This window comes from Anguilla rostrata, chromosome 8 (genome assembly GCF_018555375.3).
Source record: "Anguilla rostrata isolate EN2019 chromosome 8, ASM1855537v3, whole genome shotgun sequence".
Classification (NCBI taxonomy): Eukaryota; Metazoa; Chordata; class Actinopteri; order Anguilliformes; family Anguillidae; genus Anguilla; species Anguilla rostrata.
The window spans coordinates 35,268,522-35,294,622 of NC_057940.1; the positions used below are offsets into that span (position 1 = coordinate 35,268,522).

The 26,101-nt window shown below is 41.3% G+C and overlaps 1 protein-coding gene across 39 annotated transcripts in view; it reads left to right on the forward strand.

The window, feature by feature from the left end:
* LOC135261523 (regulating synaptic membrane exocytosis protein 2-like) overlaps positions 1-24,988 on the forward strand; it is a 161,520-nt gene extending 136,532 nt beyond the window's left edge. For 36 of the 39 annotated variants that reach the window (XM_064347905.1, XM_064347906.1, XM_064347887.1 and 33 more), the window contains 6 exons: positions 225-466; positions 20,554-20,692; positions 21,026-21,138; positions 21,337-21,438; positions 21,797-21,936; positions 22,326-24,988. In XM_064347905.1, the coding sequence (XP_064203975.1) occupies positions 225-466; positions 20,554-20,692; positions 21,026-21,138; positions 21,337-21,438; positions 21,797-21,936; positions 22,326-22,541 (952 nt within the window). In that variant the 3' untranslated portion in view covers positions 22,542-24,988. Of the gene's footprint in view, positions 1-224; positions 467-16,676; positions 17,225-20,553; positions 20,693-21,025; positions 21,139-21,336; positions 21,439-21,796; positions 21,937-22,325 lie in introns of those variants that run through there. The other 3 variants (XM_064347893.1, XM_064347927.1, XM_064347928.1) reach the window with 2 other exon arrangements.
* The last annotated feature ends 1,113 nt before the right edge of the window (positions 24,989-26,101 follow it).

The following is a 26,101-nucleotide window of genomic DNA, read 5'->3' on the forward strand; positions in this document are numbered from 1 at the left end:
GTCACCATGCCTGTAAATATACCTGTGGATATACCTGTAGCCTCTGACCCGTGCAGTCTTCCAAAGTCCTGTAGCTGAAGCCTGTCCTTTTCTGTCTCCTCTCATCTTTACCCATCCTCTCCTCCCCCCTTTCCTGTGCCTCCCCCTTCCTCTCACCCCTCCTCTCCATCCCCTTCTCCTCTGACCCCCCGTTGTGGCCAACCCACGCACTTCGTTGCTGACAGTGACTTTACGTCCAAAATGAAAAACAGGCAGATGGGTGTGTCCGGGAACAACATGGCCAAGAGCTCCAGCATCAGCGGGGACATGTACACACTGGAGAAGACGGACGGCAGCCAATCGGACACGGCCGTGGGGACGGTGGAGACCGGGGACAAGAAGAGGCGCTCCAGCATCGGTGCCAAAATGGTGGCGATCGTCGGCCTCTCGAGGAAAAGCCGGAGCACGTCTCAACTTAGCCAAACAGGTAGGGACGGCGCGGTTGGTTTAATTGCCATTTAGGTGTAGAGTATGGGCATGGCTCTGCTTGTAAACATACTGCATTTAGGTCTGATTACAGAGTCTTTTTTGCTTCTTTGCTTTGGCAAAGTTTTGGCAAAGGTATACACCTGTTCACTCTTCTCTCGCTCCAAGGCCACACTTTACAAATCTTTTCTCTGTCTCTTTGTGTGACCCGTAGCTTGCTTGAGATTCTTTCTGTTTCGGTCCTGAAATGAGGCATATGAAAACAGGACAAGGCTGCTCGGTGCACAGAAACCTGAAATCGCTGAGGTGTCCGCCCTAGGTTTGAATTGTCAGTAATTGTTGAGGGAAAACTTGGGCAAATTTAATCTTCTGAGAATCATTCTAGTGTTCAAAGAGTTGAATCCCATCTTTTTTTGCCCGAATAATAAACAGGTCGTTCAGCAGACCTATCAGTGACATATGAATATTTATGTGTATTCCGTTTCCTCTCTAAGGGAAAGTAGACCAATACACTGTAATTAATTTAATGTACTCTTATTCATGGGCCTGTTGTTCTGTACCAGATCTTCTTTTGTATTGCTTGTGATCGTACAGGTCAAAATTATCTTCCCTGCATAGAATTTCAATTTGATAAACAAGCGATACATTTTTCATTTTTCTGTGGCCTGGGCCGTCTAACTGTGCCCTGAAGTTGACTTACAGTCTCATGGGCTGAAGTTATCCTCTCATCTCCACAATACACAACTGCTGTGTCTAGTCTCACTTTCCAGATGTAAATAATGTTATCATTTAGCTTCATTTGATACTACTGTAGTCATAATGCACTAATGGCTAAAGGATAGGTCTGGGCATAAATTGAGTATCTGCACCAAAGGGAAAGGACTGGATGAAAATGGATGTGAGTTGAGAGGTTATAATGATCCAACAGGAAGACACATTGCTTCATTGCTACTAGACCAGATTGAAAAAAAACCATGTGTTTGTTTTAAGGATGACAACAAGAGTCAGAGTCCACATCTAAACTGGAATGTGATATTTGATATGCTTTGGGTCGGACGATAAGCATTACGCTCTCAACGGGTATTAGCAGATGTTCCGGAGATTGTGGCTTGTTTTTGAAAGCTGCGGGCTGAAATTGAATGTGTTTGGTTAGTATGACTCGTTTCGCATTGGGAATTTCCCACTAGCTGGCAATGGACTTTTTCTGTGAACAGATTTGTTTTCTGAGACAAAACAATACCAGCCACAGAATAGACCTAAAGGAAGAGGTGGAAGTCCAAGAGAGAAAATTGTTTTTGGACGTCATTATTCGGAAAATATTTCCCATACACTCACTAAGTTATATTTTTGATGTTATATTTTTTAATAGGATAAATACAGTTGGAATTTTAAAGTGTAAATACTTTGTTAACAAAAAATGTATCAAAGTCTGGATTAGTCTATTTAGCATAGCTGCTCTTTCTGCGTAACTCTGTGTAATCTGGTTTGTTTCTCACTCGAAAACATGAAGTAAAGAAATTGTCAGTGCTGTCTGAGATGATTTTCAGAGCCTTCTGGTCTTTGTAAATACCGAATTCACGTGTCTTGTACACACTCAAGATCTGTGAATAAGAATTAGTCCTGATTCTTTTGCTGTTTATACATTTTATGATGTGTTTTATAGTACTGTCATTACTGAGGATGAAATATAAATACATTTTGTTGTTAAAGCCTCTTGGGGTGGGAGTCGTATGAATAAGTCAAACCCTGTCTAAATGTTTTGGGTTTTTTTTAAGTATAAATCCTCAGTAAGCACAGCCAACACCTTCCCTGAGGTTTATCTTCAAAGGACTGATTTAGTATTTTTCAAAGAACTCCCTCCACCGTTCCGACTGCAGATAGATATACTTGTTGAGCGATGATTAAAATGTGAAGTGCGGTTATTTGTTGTGAGAAAAGTCCAGAAGCGTTGTTGAAGTGTCCTTCGAGGTCTCTGTAAAAGCCGTCTCGAGGAGTGCTGAAAAAGAGGGCAGTCTGCCACCTGGAGCGTCGGGCCTCTTTGTGCTTTCTGCTCTGTCATTTCGAAATGACATCTGGAGAGGGGTCACTCTCCTCGCTCTCAGAGCGTCCCTTCCATTCTCCCGTACCTGCCCGTGGTCAGCTAACGCTTAGCCCATTTCCCGCCACCTGCCCAGAACAAAATGGAGTTGTAGACGCGGAGGTTGGCCTGTTTGTTTGTTAATACTGTATTATCGTCCCCCGGTCCTGTGACCACGGTGGCACGTGTCTCGGCAGTTACCGCGTGACGTTTATCGTCTGTCCTGGATATTCGGGGTGCTCTTCGGTGCTGTGTTACGCGGGCGTATCGCTCATGTTGATGGATACTTTGTACCTGTCCACCGTGCTGTTTCTCAATGGCTGAAATGGGCCAATGCCCTCTGGATTTGAAACACGTGGTTATGACCTGTGTATTTTCTGGGTGTGTAAAAGGTTTGGCCTGTACTGAGATATACGTAGAGTATACTATGGTATACTTTAACATGCTTGAAGTTTAATTTTATACTGAAGTTTATATAATTATACTTAAAGTATGGTGAAATATAACCTGCTGGGTTTTCATGTGGGAGCTTTGCTGTGCAGTGTCTAAAATTATTTTAATCATGCAATCAAAGTTAAATGCAAGCAGATCCCTAAATCCCTATATCCCCAAATAAACATTTCTTCAAGGGAGAATGCTATATTTTCCATTGGATTAGGTGTCCTTTCTCAGAGATGGCAATATATTTCATATTTATTATTTGTCAATATATTTGTGCAATCATGAATAATTACGTAAATGCCATGACATTTTCGGTAATACTGATGAACAGGGTTTTCAGTGGTACTCTGGAGAGAAAGGACTGGTGCAGGCCAGGGCTTGTGCTGGGTGCTGTTTGAAGCCATTACGGACGGCTTAATTCTGAGCACATATCAATATTTCACGGAGTGTTCTGCATGAGAGGAAGCGGACCTGTCTTTTAAATCTCCACCCTGGACGGGATCCAGCGGCGAGCACCGCCGGGCTTCATCCCTCAAAGAGGAAGGCAAACAGCGACCTACTTTGTGTTGTCATTTACCCAGAGGGGTCGGCCAGTGACATAAGGAGCCTGTTCTTGTGATGCGCTCTGTGGAGAGGGTACCGGAGGTGGCTGCTCTAGGGCACACATGTTGGAAGACAGATGTCGTGAAGGCTACGGCACCTGCTCTCCAGACCTGCCTTCCTGTTCACAAGTGCCTCAGATAGTGCGTTTGAACAGCCCCGGGGCTGAATACTGATCGCTTGTGTACGAGTGCTAGCTAGGTGCAGACCAGTGCAAAGCAACATCAGCCTGAAGGCAAGATGTTTGGAATGCGCCTTGATTGGAAACTTGTTTCCACTCACTGTTTTATTTTCTCAATTAAAGTCAGGGTACCATTAATCGCTATAGCTCTATGGGTACATTTCAAGATGAAGAAAAAAAATTTAAGATGATGCTTGAAATAAAATTGCCTGCTGTCCATGACATAAGAGAGTATATTAGGATTTTCTTGTTAAATTAATAAGGTTCTGCATATCAGAATACAGTGTCTGGAGCTTGTGCAAATTGGATTAATTAATCTTCATCCCATGCCCGCTTGAGTGAAATTTACATGGACAGATGTAGTTGAGCCAGGAAAAGGCAATCTGCTATCAGATGTTCATGACCAAAGTAAACATAACCTTCTCAGTGTGCCTACTGCTAAAATGGCATGATGGCGATGCAACACAGTTGCAGTATAGTTTCTTCCACGGAGGCATTGCGCAAATGATCCTGGCTTTCAGTTTCTCAGAATTTCACATCGTCGTTTCTCCGAACATTTTAAGCTGGTCTGTAATGCTGCATTGCAAAATTTATTTTAAGAGTATCTGAGAATACAATGCTGAGAGAGAGGTTTTCATTGGGCGCACTGTTTCTAAATCAACCTTGTGAAGACCACTGGCTTCTTGTGTTCATGGAACATCACGCTAAATACTTCTCCTCGCTTTTTGTTTGCAAGTAATTATTTTTGAATGTTTTTTCTCAGAAAACATTCATTTAATGGGAGATGTGTTACAGTAATTGTCAATAGGGGGTGTGTAAAAGAAGCATTAGTCATGGGGTATTTTGGCTTTGTGAGGTAGTATTCCTGCAGTAGCTGGTGAGGAGAAATGAGCGGCGTAAACCAGGAGTTGCGTTTCTCCTCCGTTTCGGTCCCATGGGAACGGACTGCCTGCTGGAGCACACGTGATGTCTGTAATATCGCCCTGCTGAGGAGACTGGTTATAGAAACTCTTAATGCTCGGCACCAGGCAAATAAATCATTGCCGGGCCCCTCAGCTCTGTGGCTGAAGCTCCATTTCCAATTAAAAGGCTTCTCGTATTGATCACCGCAAGCCCTGTAGGAAATGGCCCGCTGGCCTTCTCAGCGGGTACAGGCTGTAAGAGAGGGCGGTTCAGAGATGAGCGCTTGATCCTGAGTCACCTCAGGCTCAGCTGCTCCCTTCGTTATCAGATTAAAGGCACTGGCCGCGGCGTTTGAGTCCGACTGTCGGTCGGCCTGGAAATTGGATTCTTTCTCGCATAAGTACATTTTGAGTCATTGTGGATGTTTTATAAACTGCACTCAGCATATTCGGTACTGTCGGGTACCAGTAATGCAATGATGTCGTGTTTGAGATTTGTCTTTGATTGGACGACTGAAAAGGTTAATGTGGCTCCATTGTCGTGAGGCAGTGTGTGCTTTTTTCCCCTCTAGAATCACTCGTGGCTGCAGCTTCGATTGACCCTTACCTCCTGCTGTAGCTTCTTATAAGGATCTGGTTAAACTGAGAAATTCAGACCACCTACAGTGTGTGCGTTAGTGTGGAAGAGCTAAGCATGTACTACGAGCAGGTCAAATTGCAGTTGACTGTCAAGAACAGCCCACCCTATTGGGAATGCAAAAGAAAATGGAGGAAACCGGTTCTCCTGAATTGCTCAAGTCTGTGTAAACAGTTTTAAGTTAGCATTCTCATTCAGTGTTGTTGTATCCGCGGAACACAGCGCTTTTGGCGGTGTCGCAAAAAATGCCGAGCCGTGTGAAAACTACGGCAGCCCAGCAGGCTATGCGGCAACGCATTTTTAATCGTTTTAGGAGGGAACTGCCAGCCCCCAGGCTGGTCGCCCGGTGGGACGGAGTGCTGCATTGCAGGAGATTTGCCTTGAGCAAAAATATAAAAATATCTACCAAAAAAAAATCCAATATGAGGTTATACCGAGTTCCAGCTGTGGACTGGTAACGGACAAGTACAGTACTGAGGAAAGGAAGCCAATTTGGCTAGAAAATGCCTTGACTCTGGAAGAATTACTGCAGCTACTCCAGAGAGGAATGACATAAGACATAATTAAATGCAACTGCATGTGGGCTCTCTCCCAAGTAATTGTAGGGGAGTGCTGGGTAGTATCTAATCAAAAAATTAGAAGGTAATACAGCCATGCACTTTTGTTTATGCATAACAGTCTCACAATTGGTACTGTAGGTATAAAGAAAGTAAAGTTGCAGCTTTTCTGGGTCAGTCTTTCCATCGGGATTCGACTGGCAGTACTCTCCGCAGAGCCGTACCCTGTCATTTAAAGCAGTGAAGTGAGTTTCTGTTCGGTTAGACGTAAGCGTGCCGACCTGCAGGTGAGTGCTGTGTGTGATAAGTGGTTGTCGCACTCGCTATCTTTTCTGCAGGTGTCCTCTTTCATCGGTAGTGATAACAGCTTTTAAAATGAAATCAGGGCTTTTTTTTAAAGGCTCAACACAAATCAAATAGTAATTGCTGGTGGAGTGTTTTCGAGTGGCACGCTATAACATGCAGTTCATCTTCTTCTGTAGACATGTATCAGAAATTGGACAAAAAAATCTGAAAAAGATGATTAAAAAGAAAAAAAAACAAACCAGACACTTCTCCAGCGGTGGGACCGCAGGGCGTCGACCGCATCTGCACTTGCTTTTGTGACGCGTCTGTGACATTAGCCTCCTACTGTACCAGCTGGCCTGCACTGAAAGTGGAACCTCTTCATTTGTACACTGATGTGCACTCCTGTCTCGTCCTTTAGAGTTAGCGCCCAGCAGCCCATTTTGTGCATTTGCAGCCTTTCCCAGCTGATCTGAACCAGCGGTCCTGACGTCTTTCTGTTCGGTCCTTCTCCAGAGCTCCCCATTAGTGTCAGGCCAGAGTATCTTAATAATGTAGGATGAGAACCTGATGATCTGAAGGCGGTTGGTGATCTGTCCTGTCTCTGAACCACTTTACCATACAGTTGAACTGATTTCACTTTATTGTCAAAGATGCATTTCCAACACACAACGAGGATATTTCTTTACCTGTGCAGCATACCTGGGCTGCATTCTGAATTTTACACCGATACCATTTGATTACCTTTTCTGAAAAGTGTTATTTTACAGTTCTGAGATCTGTCCACACATCATCCGAGCATGGCAAGGCTATTTTTTCACAGCATGCCTGTCTTACATACAAATGTTCTGTCGTGTTCTCATGACTTCTGTCTCCCCACTTTTAAAGTACTTGCTGTATAATTCTGCCAAATTATTCTTTCCCTTTTTGCCCACAAATCAAGGTATCAAATCAAGCAAAATTAATCATTTTATCACAATGAGTATACATGAAGCAATTGTAGCACTGGTGTTATGTGACCGAGTTGACTCGCCGACCAATCAATAAATATACTGCGCACAGTAAAGTAATGGTGGCTTCCAGCTCCTGTGAGAAACAAGAGGATGGGATTTCAGCAGCTTTTATGCTGATCTAAGGACGGTCATTCTGGGAGTGGCCGTGGCAGACAAACCATTTCACTTAGCCTGGAACAGTCAGTGAGAGAGGAGCCGCAGCAAACTAAAACGATCGGTTACTTTTTTCAGTTAGGCCCAGGTACAGTCTGCTACTGCTTCAGCACCATGCCATTACGAATCTGTACAAGCCAATCCCTGTTATTAAGCCTTCAACTCCTGGTAGAACGCGTGCAATGACCTACAAATTAGTCCCATGCACTTTTTGAGCTCTAAAATCTGGCCGGTGCCTTTCTGTTTATTTGTTTTATTAAACTGTGTCCCATCTTTGGGATGGATTGGCTATGTGTTTTCGAAGTTAGTGATGCTTAGATGGCGCTGCCTTGTCAGCAGATAGTTGAAAAGTAGATATTGACTTTATGAGTTGCCGCCATTAGAGCATTTATTGAGACATTGTGTCTTCCTTTAATGGTTCCACAGGGACTGCTAATAAAGTGTTACCAAAATGATGCATTTGAGAGAAAAGAGAATTTGAGATTTACAAACGTGCCCTTCCTAATTCTAAACAAACTGCACTTTCTCACAGTTAAGCTCACTTACAGCAAGTTTAGGGAAGCAGTGTGCATTGTACATTATTTGCTCAAAGTAAAAGTTTTATGTTGTTATTCTATGATGTCATTGTATGTATTTTGTATTATGTCCCCTGTTCACAAAACCTGCTGGTCTCTTTATAGTTGTTTCCAATGAGTATCATTTACGGTTTCTTGTCTTCAAAATAGTTCTTTTACTAGAAAATTCCTTTGAGACCAATGGTCTCTTTCTCTTTCCTTGGAACAGAGGCTCTTGAACAGAATTGTTTACATTCCAACCTGCATAATACTGGTAGGAGAGTGTGCCCATTAATATCCATAATCATGATTCTGTTTATCTTGGATTGGCATATCCGTCCAATTCAAGCCAAGTAACAGTACATTCCAAAAACAGTTTATGACCTTTGTAGTAACTATGAATGTTGACTAGACCGCCCATACTGCAGAGTGGTCTTCAATCACTGGACGTAAACAGTTCCAGTGAACTGAACTAAAAATATTTCCAGAGAGAATTTAATGGGCAAAACATTAAAATCACGTGAGACATCATCCTGCAACAAGCTGTGAAATGTTTTTATAAAATGGAAACATTTTAGCATAATTTTATGTTTGGTTCTTTTAAAATTCTGCAAAACTTTACATGTAACATTTTTTTTTAAAGATCATTCATGGTTTATGGCGCTTTTCTGTTGCTTTTAATGTCGTTCAGTTAAACTTTTAAGTGCTGTGAACAAAGGAAATGTCAGTGGGTTAAAGTATTGAAGCTACCCCTGCCCTTTCTAATTGTCTATAATATTCCGTGAACACAGCTCAGAATTACTGTTTAACATTTTTATCCTTTTGAACTATTGTGACAATTCCTGAAAGACATTAGCCAGCTATAATGACATAGATGATGTCAAAATGTACCATTAATATTCAGTATTATGACTCTTAGCTGAAGAAATTATTCATTTTTTTCCTGAACCATGTAATCAGTTTCTCCTACTTACCCTGTCAGTGGGTTGCATGTTTTGCTTGCAAAATAAAGAGACTCTTCTCTGTACTGATCGTATTCAGTCATCTAAAAATATACAGTGCTGTTTCTGTCTTCAGAGAAAAATGGAAATATGTTAAAAAAAAAAAAATTTTTTAATTGATTATGCAGTATGTACAGTGGCCTCCATAAAAAAACCGTTTCGCGTTTTGTCAGGCATAGGTGATGAATTGTATATTGTATGCTCAAAAATTGGAAAATTATTTTATACTGATAAAATTGCTCTGAGAAAATATTTTCAACAAATATAATTTTCATTCCCAAAACCTCAGGTGTCAAAATAAGTCCCTTGTTTTCAGTGTGAGCTCTCCATTGGCAAGAATAAGTACTGAGTCCTCTTCTATTGTGTTTCTGGAGATTGGTGAACACATTGATGGGGGGGGGGGGCATTGACCATTCATACTTCATACAGAATTTTTTAAGATTCTTCAGTCAGCCCTCTTCAATTCAAGCCAGTTCAGTTAAAGTCTGGAGACCAAGATGGCCATTGCAAAACCATAATTTTGTGGTCAGTTAACCATTTCTTGGTTCTTTTTTTGCGAGGTACAATATGCTTGGGTTCACTGTCTTGCTGGAAAGATCCATTTGAGACCAAGTTTCAGCTTCCTGGGGGGGGGGGGGGTCAAAAGCTTTATTCTTTTAATCTGTACTTTGGAGAACCAGCCTTTCACTCAGTTGTTGTTTGACAGACATTGTTCTGTTGGTTTCCATGAGAACCCCACAATACGTTATATAGCACTTCACTTGAGGGCCATTGTGAAACTATTGCGGCTCATTCCTGTTCTGACTGGTGCTTGGAACTGGGTCCCGTCTGAGGATTTTCCAGAGAAGCAGGTCCTGATCCCGTCTCTCTGCCATCGTCTGTCACTGTTAAAATGCCAATGTTTAGGAACAACGTGAACCAGTTCACCCTGCTATTTCCAGTACAACACGGCTGTGTCACTGTGTAAGCTCTCCCCAAATAAAACACTTCTGCCAGCCAGTGCTCTTGCCATTATGAAAATCGAATATGCTGTGATATGTTGTAAATATGTAGATTTATTGGGTATATGATATAAACTGAAAAATGACCTTGCCCTACTTGCGGACCAAAACACCAGCACCTGTCACATAAATTCACCAAAAAAAAATTTCACCAGCTTTCTAGGGGAGTACTTTTGTTAGGTCACTTTTGACTATGTTAGGTACATTGAACCTTTGGTTAAAAAACCCATAATGTTTCTTAAATACATTGATCCACCCTGCTTTTACTATTTTTCTTCATAAAACAGTCATCTCTGTGGACTGAATGCTACTATTGAATACCCACTTGTCAGAAGTTTGTTCTTTTTTTACTTGTCACTAAGCTTATTGATTTTGATTTGACATGCAGCTTTTATTTTCTACTTTGTCCATAGGCATAACGGAAGCTGTGTGCTCTATAGTGGTCCTTCTGTTTTTAAGATTTTTAATTTGCACTATCCAGGTTTATTTGTGCTTTGACACCTGATGTACAACAGTGGTTCCCAACCTTGGTCCTGGGCCCACACTGTATATGTTGGTTTTCGTTCCAACCACAGTTGCAATCCCAGAATTTTAACAAGGTGTTAGTTTTTCTTAATTAGATGTTTTTCATGTTTAGAGGGATTATTTACCCTCTTAGGCCACATTGTCACAAATATCTATGCATGACATGAAAAGTAAAAATCCCATGTTCACATTGTGCTTATTATGCTATCAATTACATAAAAAAGATAATTATTTAACTGATCAAATTAAAGACTGAGGTGAATCAATAGGCTTCTTAATGCAATTGTTTGTGATATAGCACATAAAGAACAATGTGAATGCTTTTATTCTTTGTGCCTCACATAGCTATTTCTGATATAATGTGGCAAAAGAGGGCATATGATCCCTCTAAGCATGAAAAGTACCTCATTAAGAAAAATTAACAGCTTGTTAAAATTCTGGGATTACAATATTGGTTGGAACAAAAACCAGCATATACAAGCTGGGCCCAGAACTGAGGTTGGGAACCACCGCTGTACAAGAATGAAATCAACCTGGTGAAACATTTATAGAAGACATTTGTTTTGTGAAGTAATTATCTAGTGGTTATCTAGCTTATAATGGGAATTCAGTACATATATTTACATAATTGTTAAACATATATTTCTACCGAAAGAGTGTTTTTTACTTCTAAGCTCACTGTTTCATCTCTAAATATAAATGTTGACGAAAATCTAGATGCAAAGGACACTGGAAATCTCATAGCATTGGGAGGTAAAATATTGAATTAAATTTGGTTTACGTCCCTGTAGATTGTAATCGTCTTCTAAGGGGGTCACAGCAAAAGATTTCTCTTCTCAGTGTTATAGCTTTTTATCGCCACTGATGATGATTTAACAGGGATAAAAGGTTTTCATGACAAGTGGTTCTTGATAAGTCGCAGGGGAAATTTGACGGTTTGCAATGCGCATGGCATTGTGGGACGCAGGGTCGGGATGTTCCGGAGGGTGTTTGGAAGGCAGGCCCCTCAGCAGTGGCAGCAGGAGGAACTACTCATTCCTTTCATTATCCATGACAGGTATCGCAGGCCAGAGTCTGGAAGTGTAACTCAAGTGGAGAGTTCCATTAGCTCTTGTTTATGCCTGTAGGAGCCTGGCATTCACCTCAAAGCCCAAAAGACTCGGCGTACATGTCTGTTGTTTTTTGCAGAATGCCACCGTAGAGTTTGATGCTCATTTTTCATTCTTGTTATTGCGACTGCTCATTTTACTACTGTTGCATTGAATGACGTACTTGCAGCAGTAAGAAAGAAATTAGTAGAGGTTTTTGTCGTTTCAAACATACAGTTTTTTGGCTGTGTACCATCAGGAGTGAGTTGTGCGTCAGAAGAAAGGAACTTGCATTGAAAAGGATGGCCACGTCAATGGGATCATGACCTCCAGAAAGTACCAAGACATTTTGGTACGCAACGGTGTAGCACAGTGGGTAAGGAACTGGGCTTGTGACCGAAAGGTCATCGGTTCGATTCCTGGGTAGGACACTGCCGTTGTACCCTTGAGCAAGGTACTTAACCTGAATTGCTTCAGTATATATCCAGCTGTATAGATGGATACAATGTAAAAAATTTAAAAAATGCTATGTAAAAGTTGTGTAAGTCGCTCTGGATAAGAGCATCTGCTAAATGCCTGTAATGTATTGTAAATTTTGGCCAAAAACAGGGTGGCCATGTGCCAAGACGGTCAAAATTGGCCACAAATGGATCTTTCATCAAGCCAGTGATCCCAACCATACCTTAGATCAGCCCAGAAATAGTTAACTGACAAAGAAATGGCAGTTGTGTGGCAGCCATTTCAGTCACCAGGTCTAAACCTCATTAAAACATTGTGGTTTGAACTGAAGGGGGCAGTCCACAGGCACAGGCTGAAGGATCTAAAGGATGTTTGAAAGATTGTGTCTGCAGTAACGATGAAAGGTCTCCCCAATATGTTCATCTCATCAAATAGTATAAAAGATGACTCAGTAGTGCTATCCGTGCAAAAGAATGGTACACCAAATACTAGAAACCAGTATGAATAATATGACGCAGATCCTTTTGGAAATAAATAAATACATTTTTTTTAAAAGCTCATAAAAAATTACTTGTTCAACAATCTTGCTTTTGACCAATAATTTTACCATTTATTATAATTGTACTGTTTTTGAGTGTATGATATTGCTCAGTACCTGAGTCATTTATTGTATACAGCCTTTGTTCATCTTTATCAAGCGTGCATAAATTTAAGTAATTTTGAAAGCCACTAATGTCAAGGTTGGAAATTAAGTAATGTGTCATCTCATTAAATAACTGATTAATCATCATCAGTAGGAAATAAGTCCCGCATGATTGCCTGTATAGGTTAGATGTATTTCTTAGTGTACCACTAGTGTTTATTATGGCTTTAATGTTTTGGTTTTAATACAATGCATTGTAACCTGTAATTAACGTCATCATTGGAGATGTTTGAATGCTTTTTGTCGTGCAAATGGCTTGTATGGATTTATTGTTGCTTCACCAACAGTTGAGGCTGAACATTGCATCTGTAACCATTGTTTTGGTTGAGATGTCCTGTTTCGAGCTGCCAGCCATAGAGGTTCGAAGGATATTTAAATTGATTGATGGCAGAGCAGGTAACACTGTGAATATTCATGTGCAATTAAGATTTGAGAATTTGATGATTTGGAATTTGTATTCCAGTTTTTGTTACCTGTCTGGCTCTGGTTCAGGTCCAGTGGCTTTGCCCAGATCCATAGAGAAACATGCTCAGGTGAGCTTTATTTACGAATGGCAAACATCCTTACAAGTCCCATCCCATTGTAATCATATCTACTTGTAAGGATGTTTGCCATTCGTAAATAAAGGGTTAATTGCAGAATCAGAGCTAGAAATCACACACAAGGAACCTGGATATTATTAAAGTGAACCTATGGTAGCCTATAGGCCTAATGAATATTGGCATGGCTAGGGGATGATGTCAGGCACGACTCCAAGTGGAGATGCCTGGCAAACCACCTAGCCATTCATGCTATATCAGGGGTTTAAGTGCCATATCGCTTTTATAAAACAATGTCTATATATACACCTTTTAAATCACCAAAGTACGACGACTCAACAATTTAAAAAATAACATTATCATAGATTGCATAGTGTGTCATTCTGCTGAATTCATTAAGCAACAAATAATTTCTTATTTTAAATGGCTACATAGAAAGTATGTTAGCTGTTTAGTAAATTTAATTAAATGCTAGCTAGCTTCTATTGCAAAGCTTGCGCACGGATTGCAAGATACGGATTCGGCAAATCGAATGCACGGATAGCAAAACTGAGTGTACAGGTTGCAGAACCGAGCGCACCGATTTTTAAAACCTGAGGGCACGGACTGTAAAACTGATCACACAGATTGCAAAACCGAGAGTACGAATTTCCACGTTTAAATATAATTTCACCTAGGGTGTCGATGGAGGTAACATTGGACTGCACTTTGCCTTAATGTTAATTTAGGCTCCACTTCACTCAGCTTCACTCAGTACAAATCCATGCTGTTCATGCATACCATTTATGTTTGCTTGTATTCAGTCAATATTTGAACTTCACTTTGACTGACAAATAAATGCAATTCTAATTCTAATTTCTATTTATTTATATGGTTGTGTTTCCTTCAGAAACACTACTTACTGAGTAATTCTGGTGATTGCTATTGTCATCAAACTGGGTTTGTGAAGACAAACATTAGCATGTCAATGTGAGGAAAAACATTAGTTGAATGAATGTAGTGTTTATAATTTTGTCAGACACAGTCATTTCATTTGTAATTTTAAGTGTACATAACCCTTTAGTGCCAACCATACAGGGAATGTATCTTATTGTGAAATAGAATTAGTAAAATCTGAAATAAAAGGCTCTACAAAAACACATTATTGCATCCGCTGTTCCTCAGTGTATTGGCAGACAGGTTATGTCACAAAAAATGTGTGACCAGTGAGGTGGTGAGTCCCAAATATTTATTTTAAATGTCACCATCATCTGTGTATGAGAAAGCGCAGACAGCATTAACCTAAATACAAACTGCACAAAGCGCACCTCCCTCCATGTGGTTGTGATTATTAAAAAATAAGTTTAAACGGTTTTGTTATTCAGTAATATATAAGAATGAGAACAGGTCTATCAGCCCGACATTTAAAACCATTTTCTTTAATGATATGCCATTGTAATGTATGCTGTGTTGTGCAATTTTGTCGCTTGTTCACGCAGATGTCCCTCAGTAACGCGTAAAGTGGGTCAGTTGGACCTGTTGTTGTTGTTATCTTATTTTTTCAGGCCCCATCCATGTAAGGCTGTGTTCTCTTACAGTTCCACATGGTAGGGTAGTACTTGACCCACATTTATAAAACTGTGCTGTGCTTAGCATTGCTGAATGTCCCTGCGTGTGATTGGTTCAATTGTGTGGATTCTAGCCCATTCATTCAGCGATAGGCCTCTTCAATTGTATGTCATAATGATTTTTTTTTTTAATTGCCATTATTTGAATGAGCGTGGTGACCGAAGCATTCTCGGTGCAGTCGCACACTGCTAGTTTAGGACCTTTGTTGAAGTGATACCCGCATGTGAGCAGGGCTTGTCAATATCCACACAAAAGGGTGAGATAAAGTAAATAATTACATTTGCCTGTTGCCTATTTTCTATTTCTATTTCTATTTTTCTTTTCGTAAGTTTGCCTTATCAGTTTATCAACAATACCTGAAAACCGGGGAGTGGCCTGCATTGTTTTATGGCAACGGCCTTTCAGAATTATTTATTTTGATCATTTTGTCTATTGTGGTTGTGTCAGTTGAATTATTCACCTGAAATTGTGAATATCTGTTGTGACTTGCTCATGTTTGCAGCGCTATTGACCTGAAATGCTGTATGTAGTAACCAGGTTAGATCTGTGGCTGAGAAGTGGGCTCAGTCTTGCAGCCCAGTGGTTGCTGGAATTGGCCACAGTGCATGTTCTGATATAACCAGGCTCCTTGACCACAGGAAGGCAAAACATTCAGTTTTGCCACAGAGCTACCAAAACAGAACAACTTGTTTCTCTTTTTAATCTTGTTCTGTAGCCCCAAGCATACACTGACATTTGGCAAAAGCTTTGGTTGTGAGCTACTCTTTAACAGTGATGAAGTTCTGCCAAGATATATTTTTGCAGGTGTCTCTACTGTGGATTAATAACAGTCTGTGAGAATCTATTTGCGTCAAGGGGTAAATTTCCTGAGCCATATAGCAGACATTTGCTGTAGAAACTGAAATAATGGTATGCTAGTTAGATTAATTTTCCATAGAATAAATGGCAACATGACTGGTAGTTGTGTTCTCATTAATCATATTGCTGTATTTTGGGGCATAAGGTCTTCTGTGCAATAGTTACTTGAAGTGCATTGTCTTAATAACAATAACAAACTCACAAATGCTCCTGTACTAGCCATTATAAAAAGACTGCAGTTTGTGAGAAAGTTCTGTAAGTATCCAAAATATTCATCAGAATTGCATGGGCCAATTGAAAACATGCACTAAAATTTAAAAGATTAAAACTCCATAAAGGGAACTATTCCTGTGATGTTTTTTGCTCAATGAAATTGAAATTTTAGTAAATATCAGTATTTAAGTCTAGAAAATCAATGCACCACAATCAATGTGAACAATACATCAGGAATACCTGCTTGTCACCTGTATATATGTGCTCAACTATGGAACGGGATGGAGCACAGATGAATTCTGTTTTCACCACCGTCTTTGTTTTGGCGGTTATTATATCTCACTATTAGAATAATTTCACTTCTATCAATATTTAATGGTCGGACATACAGACAAGCTGACAACGTGAACACTGAGCATTTGCCTTCGGGCTCTCTGGTCTGCGAAACAGGAGAGATCCTTGTATTGATTTTGTTGTGCTACAGCAAGCTTGAGATGGAAAAATACAAAATCCAAGGTTTAGGGGGGAGGGGCCCTGTTCCCAGTGGTCATGTGACTGGCGGGTATGTGAGTGACCGGCCGTAGATGGAGGATTGATGGGGGCCGTGCGCACCCCTTCAGGTCCTGAGCCCCGGTGATGGAGAGTGGAGCGCGAGCGCGCCTCATGCATGGCAAGAGCTCCTTCTCCTGGAGAACTGCAGCGTGCCGTCTGATTGGCTGTCGCGCGATTAGTTGGCCGTCTGTTGAGCAGCGTCTGTTGCCCCCTCCTCCTCCTCCTCCTCCTCCTCCCCCTGCCCTCCCCTTTCTGCTGTGAGTGAAAGAGGAGGAGAGCAGCTGAGCAGAGGAGACAGAGACAAACAGACTGCGCTGCGCTAGCACTCAGCACAAGCACAGAGAGCTAGATTGCGTTACCACCTGGCACAGGCACAGAGAGCTAGACTGCGTTACCACCTGGCACAGACACAGAGAAGCAGGCTGGGATAGCACCTCGCACAGACAGAGACCACAGAGCAAGACATTCGCAAGCCTGCAGCAGACCTCCCCAACTCCGCAGACGGAAAGCTCCGGAAGGCTCCGCAGAGACAGCTTACTGCCCGATCTTGTGACTGACTGTCTTGCTTCGAGCCGACGGGAAGCCGCATCCCTGAGACGTCGCGGGTCCCCGCAGCCGGCCGTCCGTCACCGAGCGCGTGCAGAGGCCCAGAGGGCACAGGATGGGCAGGCAGGGGCACGACGCGGCGAACGCCGCCGCCACCCCCGGCGTGCGCATGCACCGCTCGCAGAGCCGCATGAGCCTGTCGGCCTCCTTCGAGGCCCTGGCCGTCTACTTCCCCTGCATGAACTCCTTCGAGGAGGACGACGGAGGTAAGCCCGCTCACCTCGCCTTCCCCCCCGCGTCCTGCAGACGCTCCCCCGCGGCTGGGTGATGGGCGTAGACGCTGAGCCGACGGTCAGGGATAGGCTGCGGTCTTCAGCGCGGCCGTTTGTTTTGTATGCGCGACGGTGCGCGTCTAGGGGGCTGCTCGGCTCTTACAGACGATAGATGCGCACTCTACCTGCAGGCTTACAGAAGGCAGAGAGAAACTGTGTATGAATTGAGTATCTTTGGCTCCGTGTGCCAAGCTTACTGTCAGTTCAGCTGTTATGATTCCAGGTGGCGCTCAGTGTATAGACAAATACAGTTCCTTGCAGGTGCAAATTCAGCAGAAGCTGTCACCTGTGTGAAAGCAGCTGACAATTGTGATCTAGAAACCAATCAGTATCTAATCCAAAAATTGCAATCTTTATTCACGGGTACGCAAGATTCTGTTTACCATCATCTCTCTGGGCTCCTGTGTGTGGCTCACTTTCGGACAACTGGCGAGGGTGAAAACCGACTTGTTGAGCTTACCGAGCTGAGCGTTTTGAGCTTTGACTCGGCGGCTACGAGCAGACGGACTGGCCGCCATCACCGAAACGGGCTGAGAAGTTGTTTTGGAGCCCCAGCGGCGGGGCTTCATTATGCCGCGGGCGCAGCGCGCGCTCATTATGGCTGACTGAGGGGGAAACGAGGGATGAGAAGGGCCTCGGCACGGCTCTGCTTGCGCTGCAGGGGTCGCACGCCAGTCATCGACCGCTCGCCGCGTCCAGCGCTCACCAAGTCGCTGATTTAGTGGAGAGAAAAAAACGCACTGTCGCACTCGTTCATTCACTCTGCGCTGTTCAATCATTGGAAATAGTTTTTTGCTGTCCCAGTTTTTTTCTGGCCTTTGACATCTTTGTTGTTGTTCCCAAAAAACCTAATCATCTTAAGTGCTTCAGCTGTTTTTTCACTTCTGAGGAAACGAATACAAGTTAATGGGTTCCTATGAAAGATGTTTGTTAATGCAGGGAAATTATATGGCATAACACTGTTTTCTGTTGCCAGGCTCTGTAATTTACTCAGTCTGATTTCAGTGAGTCAGACCGTATTTTGTGGTTGGTATTACACAGCATTGTGTCTATAATCTTTCATTAGAAAGCATTCATTAGAAACAACAATGGACCAAATTCAAGTTAAGTTGAGAAAGAAGGCTTAAGTAATTCTCATTTGGAGGAAAAAAAAAATGAAAGGTGCTCCAAGTTAATTGCGTCTAAAATGAGTAAAAGAAAGCAGCAGCCATTTTTGTCTGTTTATTTGGTTTGTTGCTGATCTAAAAACATCGCAGCTTGCATCAGTATTTTTAATAGACCATTGAATAGAGCGCCGTATTTTTAGCAACATCTCTCTCGTGGCACTGATGCCGCCGTGAACAGGAAGTGGTGACAGATGACATTGCCGAGGCAGGATTCTGAGCCGCTGACTCCAGATGAAAGTGAGAATAATGAGCTTCCCCTCGGCTATTTATAAGACCCGCTCACTGCTGGAACGGGGCCTGGCCTGGAGACGAAGCCATTACAGTGACAGCCCAACGACTCCCGCAGACCAGGGGGACCTCATTAAGGCTGCAGATATGCAGATAGTCACTTTGGATCAGCTTGTAATTTACAATGAAGTGTCACATTAAGATTTATAAGATTGTGTATATACGCACTTGTTTTTTTTTTTTTGCTTTTTTTTTTGCTTTTTTTTTTTGGAGGGGGAGGGGGGGTTAGGAAAACATTAAACTAAGGAGATTAGGAAATTAACTGAAATAAATAATCAGTTCATGATTAATGCAGAGATATGTGTTAGAATGAACAAAGTAATAGGCAAGGGGTCGTGTCCACCCTCTGCATTTAATTTCACATGCACTCTGACAGTGTTGGTTTAATACAGAACATTGTTCTGTGCACAGGGTATATAAACATATAATGTATTTTCTTGTTCCTGTGAAAGGGAAGATGATTGATAAGGAATTTAAAACGATGGGTGTGAATTCTCAAATAAGACTGCCGCAGTACTTTCAGAACTCCAGCATCACGGCTGGCCATTATGGTGTACCTTCCTTTAAAGTCCAGCACAAGCCTGTTAATGGATGAGAAAATTTCATTGGGCTCTTAGCTAAAGATACAATAATCCACCTTGTGTAATACATATCTGAATCCACAATCTAAGTAAGGATATTTCAGCATGACTTGTGGACTGTTAACCTTGATTTGAAGGCAGTCCGATTTTGTTGTGATTTTATATTTTTCTTAAATCACTACAGTGTATGTAGTAGTGATTTTTTTTCACTGAGTTATGAATGAACCTCATAAATTCTAAGAGGATCCTCCTTAGGCTCTTGAGGCATGGGTGAACAAAGACAGGAAAAGTAGTTTCTCATGAAGAGGGCTACGTCCTTTTAAGGTTATACAACTTCCGAGTGTAAGGTATACAGTTGCCTGGTAACCTTACAATGTCAACTGAAGATCATCTTCCAGTGAAAGGAATATGACGTTGACATTCACATTGAAAAACATTATTTTGATTGCCTTGGAAATAGTCAACATTGTCTCTTTATAAGAATCCTGCCTCACCTTATGATCATTTATGTACAGAAAGTAAATTACATGGTCAGCTTTGAAAAACAAACAAAAAATGCCATTGAAAGCAATTGCTAAAATTTGTCGAATGCATTTTAGTGATTTGTTGTAAGAAAGATATGGCTCAAAACCATCTCCAGTAATGTGTAACAAAATGTAATAACAATAATAATGAACTTTATGTGTGGCCTACTTTTCTGGTCACAGGTTCAAAGTGCTTGCAATAACACTTATACAACATAGAGAGTATACACATTATACAATATTCAAAGCATATGTGCAGTGATACATTTAAAATAGAGGCAGGAATATAGAAACACGTGGGTGTATGACGTCTACACGGCCCCCTCCCGCCAAAGAGCGTCCGCCCAGGGCGAGCCGCGCGGCACAGAGGGGCGCCTAACGCGGCTCCAGCCACGCTCATGCCATCCGCGACTGTCACACTGATCACACGCAGATGAGCTGCAGGTTGAGTGGACTCGGTCAGCCGTCGCCCTGCATCAGGCGAGGGAGCCCGGTGCTGTCTTCCTCATGGCCCCTGTGCAGCACGGAGAACCGTGCTCCACGCTCCCCCTGCTGGTGGCCTCCAGACATCTTCCACTGTGTCAACGAGTTCACTGTTAACATGGCTCTCTCTCTCTCTCCCTCCCCCTCTCGCTTTCTCTCTTTGTCTCTCTCTCTCCTCCTCTCTCTCTCTCTCCCCCCCCTCTCTCTTTCCTGGGCAAAAGCAGGGGGAAAGAAGCTGCGCAGTACAGTGCAGAGGAGCACAGAGACCGGGCTCGCCGTGGAGATGAGGAGTCGGATGACACGGCAGGCGAGCCGGGAGTCCACCGACGGCAGCATGAACAGCTACAGCTCGGAGGGAAAGTAAGTTCTGCCCTCCTCCTTCTCTACAGTACTGACCTACCACTGCCATCCGAGCCCAGAGTTCAGAAAAGTTACATTTTAATTCTCTCAATTCAGGAAATAAATTTAAATTCAGTTAAGCTGAAATTGATAAATCCCTACAGAATATGAGAGCATGCTAAAGTGTCTGTGAAGAGAAATACCAACATTTGCATTGAATTACGGGTTTATGAATTACGAATTTACAGAGAAATGTTGTCAATGTTTTGGGCTTCTCTGCTGCTGTAGAGGCATCAGTGTGAGCAGGTCCAGGTACTCAGAGTGTAACCTGAGTTCTCTCCCTCCTCCCCTCAGCCTCATCTTCCCTAGTGTGCGGCTCTCGTCTGACAGCCAGTTCAGCGACTTCCTGGATGGGTTAGGCCCCGCCCAACTCGTCGGTAGACAGACGCTAGCCACACCTCCAATGGGTAAGCACTGTGTCCTCTTGATACCCAGTTATCCATGGCAAATTATCAGAGGATGGGAAAATGTGGGAAACCATGAGTTATCTAGTCACTTGAATAAACTGAATTGTCTCTTTACTTGGCTTGAGGGCAACACCACTGCAAGAGCAGCACTGGTTCAAGGTAGTCACCTGTTAACATGTTCGGCTATGTTGTGTTCAGGTGACATCCAAATTGGAATGGTGGACAAGAAGGGATCCCTGGAGGTGGAGGTCATCCGAGCCCGTGGTCTTGTGGGAAAGCCAAGTTCAAAGGCACTGCCAGGTAAGCGTTTAATCCTTGCTTAACCAGACATCAAACCTTAAAAACCTTTAAATGTCTGCCTTATCCACAGAATAAAATCTGTACTTTAATTACACTCCATTAAACAAACCTGACTAATATTGGATTTTAAGCTTAAAACTAGTAAACTGTTACTGTGCAAATTATTTAGCTTTGCTTACTAGTTATTGAAAATTAGAGTTTGCAGTGCTGATACCTATGACATGAGGTTTATATATACTACATGGCATGTCACACAATTGAGTAAGGATGCCATGCAGTATATATAGACCTCATGCCAAAATCCAACAGATAAATCTTTTTTGTTGCAGTGAGTAACTTTATGCTTTTTCCCTCAAAGCACCCTATGTGAAAGTGTACCTGTTGGACAATGGAGCCTGTGTAGCCAAAAAGAAAACTAAAGTAGCAAGAAAAACCCTGGACCCCCTCTACCAGCAGCAGTTGTCGTTTGAGGAGAGTCCGACAGGAAAAGTGTTACAGGTATGGCACTCACATGTCTACTCAGAATAATGACCTTAAAAAAATTACCCCAAAGTATGCAATGTGTGTTGCACATTATATGAGCTGATGTGTGGGTCACAGTTTTCACATAAAATGGCATTGCTTTTTGATGCAATCCAAAGTACCATGGTGTTTTCGTTTAAATATTATTTTTTTGGAATATACGAACAAAATACATGTATGTCTTGGTTCTTTTGGGATGTAGGTAGTGACACGTAAAATTTTGAGTGATAATTTCATTAATCAAATGCACACTATCAGAGTAAAATCTACTTTCAGAGTTCATTTATCACTACACATTTTACTTATGCAGAAAGTGTGTGATAATTTAGGCAATTATAATCATAGCCGTTTGTGCTTGTTTACAGATCATTGTCTGGGGAGACTATGGACGCATGGACCACAAATCCTTTATGGGAGCTGTTCAGATACTATTAGATGATCTAGACTTGTCCAACATGGTGATTGGCTGGTTCAAACTCTTCCCCCCTTCCTCATTGGTGGACCCAACCCTGGCACCTTTAACTAGAAGAGCTTCCCAATCCTCGTTGGATAGTTCCTCGGGACCTTGCGCTCGATCGTAGCACTGCAAGGGACAAGTAGCGTTGTCGTAGCAACCAGCATCGGAGTCAACGGTCTCAACAAGTCACGCCCCGGTTCCACTGCATGCTTGATGTTGTGTCTTCTGAGCCGGTTACTAGGGGAACGAGGTGCGGGCCCGGCGCTGCCGGCCGACGCCGCACTCAGACAGAGCCCCTGTGAGCGCGAGCCGGGCGCGGGAATCGCGGAAAGAACTCACTGCAGCGCCCGGAACTCCGCGGTACTCCGTTTCCATCCAAACTCGAAGCCATGGAGAAAAAAAGAGAAAATAACAAAGAACCGATCGATGAGTTCTACAGAAACCCTTTTAAAAAAAAATTGAAAAGTCATTGTTTTTTGTTTGTTTTTTTTTTTTTGTTTTTTTGTTTGTTTCGTTTTGTTTGTTGTTGATATTCCTGTTGTACCCAATGGGGTGACAATGTTTCTTACCAGATGCTTGGTAACGCCATGCCAACAAGCCCAGCTGTGAGCCACAGGGACTATTGTCAGCAGCCGAGGGACGATCTGGGTCGGGATGGGCTAACCGACACCCAGATGAGCCTAACCCTCCTCTACCCCTACATATGCATTATGTACTCAGAGTTAAAGCTGATCTTGAGAGACTATTCAAAGTTTTTAAAAAATGGCAATACAGATGTGGCTATCGTCCAGGATCCAGTATACATTAGAACCCACACCAACTAAATGAACTTTTGTGATCTGATAGAATTATTTCTCTGTTCATACCTTCTGTGAAATTGAAAAGAAAAAAAGAAAAACAAAGGATTTTTTGCATGGACACAAATTTAGCTGAACTGAAAAAGTATATTTAAAAAATTATTTTCTTGAGGCTGCAACTTGCAACAAAAAGAAAAAAGACCAGATCAGCCATTTTCAACGATTTATATTATTTTTAAAGATAAATTTCACTAATGCATGGTTTTCAAGGGGAGTGAATGCAAGGGTGTGATTAAAAAAAATAAACTATGATTTACCATCCTTTAGACAATTCATTCGCCTGTATTTTTACAGATGTTCAGAAAAGGGAAACTAAAAAAAAAACTTGCATATATTGAAGAGAAAAGATGTTTATGTGACAAAGAGAGGATAAATTAAATGTAAAGTATTTATTTCATTGTAAAGGCGAAAGCCTTATGAAGATAAACATTATGTGCAAATTGTACACTCCTCTCTCTCCTCCATCCCAGGGTGACTGTTGAACTAATCATTGCCATTGTTGTCGGATCCTCCGGAATGTGTCCAGATGTTTCAGGACTGTAGATTATGTTACAGCCCTGTATTACACAATATTACTTTGGGATATGATTTGTTTTACAAGCATGTTGAAAGTTCTTTTCTTTTTGTTTTGTTTTGTTTTCCTTTTTTGCAACATGGCTTGGACACACTTCCAGTAACTCAGCATGTTTTGATAGAGAAGATATTTGGAATTTTTGCAGTTTCTTGTACAGTGCATGTAAACTAAGTTGCTTTTCTCCCTCACCTCGAATTGAACTCCACAGAGAATCAGTGGCTGAGCTTTCATGGCCAACCATGCAAACATTTGACGAAAACATTCCACCTCCCAGATTTGCGGTTTCTTTTCGATTAACAATTGAAGAACTAAAGTAAAAGTTTTGTATTTAATGGAGGTTGACTAGAAAAAATACTTAAAGTTGCAAGTATATTTTATTTTAATATTGTTATAAAGAAAAAAAAATCCAAAATGGATTACATCAGTTGGTATAGCAAGATGAAATATACCAGGCCAAGCCACAGCAGAGGCTAGTTCTGTAATGGACTCGACATTTGCTGTGAAGATCATTTTTACAGGCACTGTTTGTGAAACTTGGAATGCATCACATGGTATTTGGAAACCGCGAATTGCCACACAACATGGATTTTTAATTGTTTCCTGTTTTGAGAAAATAAAATTAATTTGCTATATTTGATTAGTTTATTTAAAAGCAAACACCAACCATAAAATAAGAAAACTGTAATAAATGTGATTTTATTTTTTCCTTTTTTTTTTTTTTTTTTTAGTAAATATGATTGCTTCTCAAAATGGGGAGTATATGAATTTAAAAGTAATTAAAATATTTTAATTAAAATATTAAAATTGTGAGACATGATTCCTCTTCCTTAGAGAAAAAAAATGTTTTATCTTGTAGAGGTATGCACTGGACTTTTTTTGCAACAAGTTCCATATTTAATTTTGCATTGTACATACCAACTGATAGGACTGACATAATTTTAATATACAGTACATAGCTTGTTCTGGAAAAGGAGTCATACCTCACATGACAGACAGGTGTTATTTACCCTTTTGAATGCCTTTTCTTTTTTGGTGCAATGTGTTCCTGCCAAGGCTATGTCTTGGGACAGTATGGTTGAGTACAGAGATTTATGTAAGTTATTTTTCAAATTAAAAATAAAAAACTGGATATTACACAAACACTGAGTACAACCAAACATACAAATGACTGCTTTAAGAAGAACTTGTTGGGGCACACATAGCTGGTCCTTATCATTTTCAATTCAACATTCTTTTCTTGATCGCTAGTAAATTAAGTCCTTTTGTTCATGGTTATTCATGACGAATGTTGTATATAATATGTATATTGTATTAGTCCTGGATACTTTATGCACATTACATTAACAAGACACGTTGAAATGACAAATCATCATTAGCACCAAAAAGTCAAATGAAAATATTTTTTACCATTCATTCTGTTCAACACAAGAATGAACAAGAAATAACTAAGATCCGTCTCTTCTGTAGCAGAAATTGGTTTCCATTCCACAGGCTCATCAGTTATTCAGTAGTATAAAGTATCGGTTATCTAGTTGTAAATGTGTAGAATAATATATTCACTCACATTTTTTACACTTAACCCAAATAGTTATATTCAATATTGTTAAATTGCAAAGATAATAAATAGTTGGCGTCTCATTCTTTAATTTTTGCAGTAGCAATACACTCCAGTCACAATAATGGGGTCACTGTGTTGCATAGGTAACCTTTGCATAACTGCTCTCTTTCGAAGACTTACGGATACGTGTCAGGTCAAAAAACATTTTTTGCAAGTACAAAATAAATATTAAGATTTAATTGGCTAAAATATGTTCTCTCCCTCTCCACCAATGTGTGGTGAGCTTTCTGGCGCAAAATGGCTGCCGTGCATCACCCACGTGGGTGCTACACATTGGTGGTGGGTGAGGTGAGTTCCCCCTGACTGTAAATGCAAGGATATTATTATATTATAATATTACATTAATATTATATTATATTATTATATATAAGTACTGCTACTTAAAAATTTGTCATAAAAAGATGGGGACCGCCATTATGGACAGTCTAATATCTGAGACTGGCCAAAAAGATGTTGCATAGATAAAAATGAGAGGATAATTAATGGAAATTAGTCTGTTGTGTCTTCTCTATGCAATTCCACAGATCTGTGGAGTGACACCTTGCAGTTCCCTCATAAATGGATTGAAATTATTAATGACCTGAGTCTGGGTGAAGACCAGAAACACGAAGTGTGAGAGTCGCCCTGCAGCACAC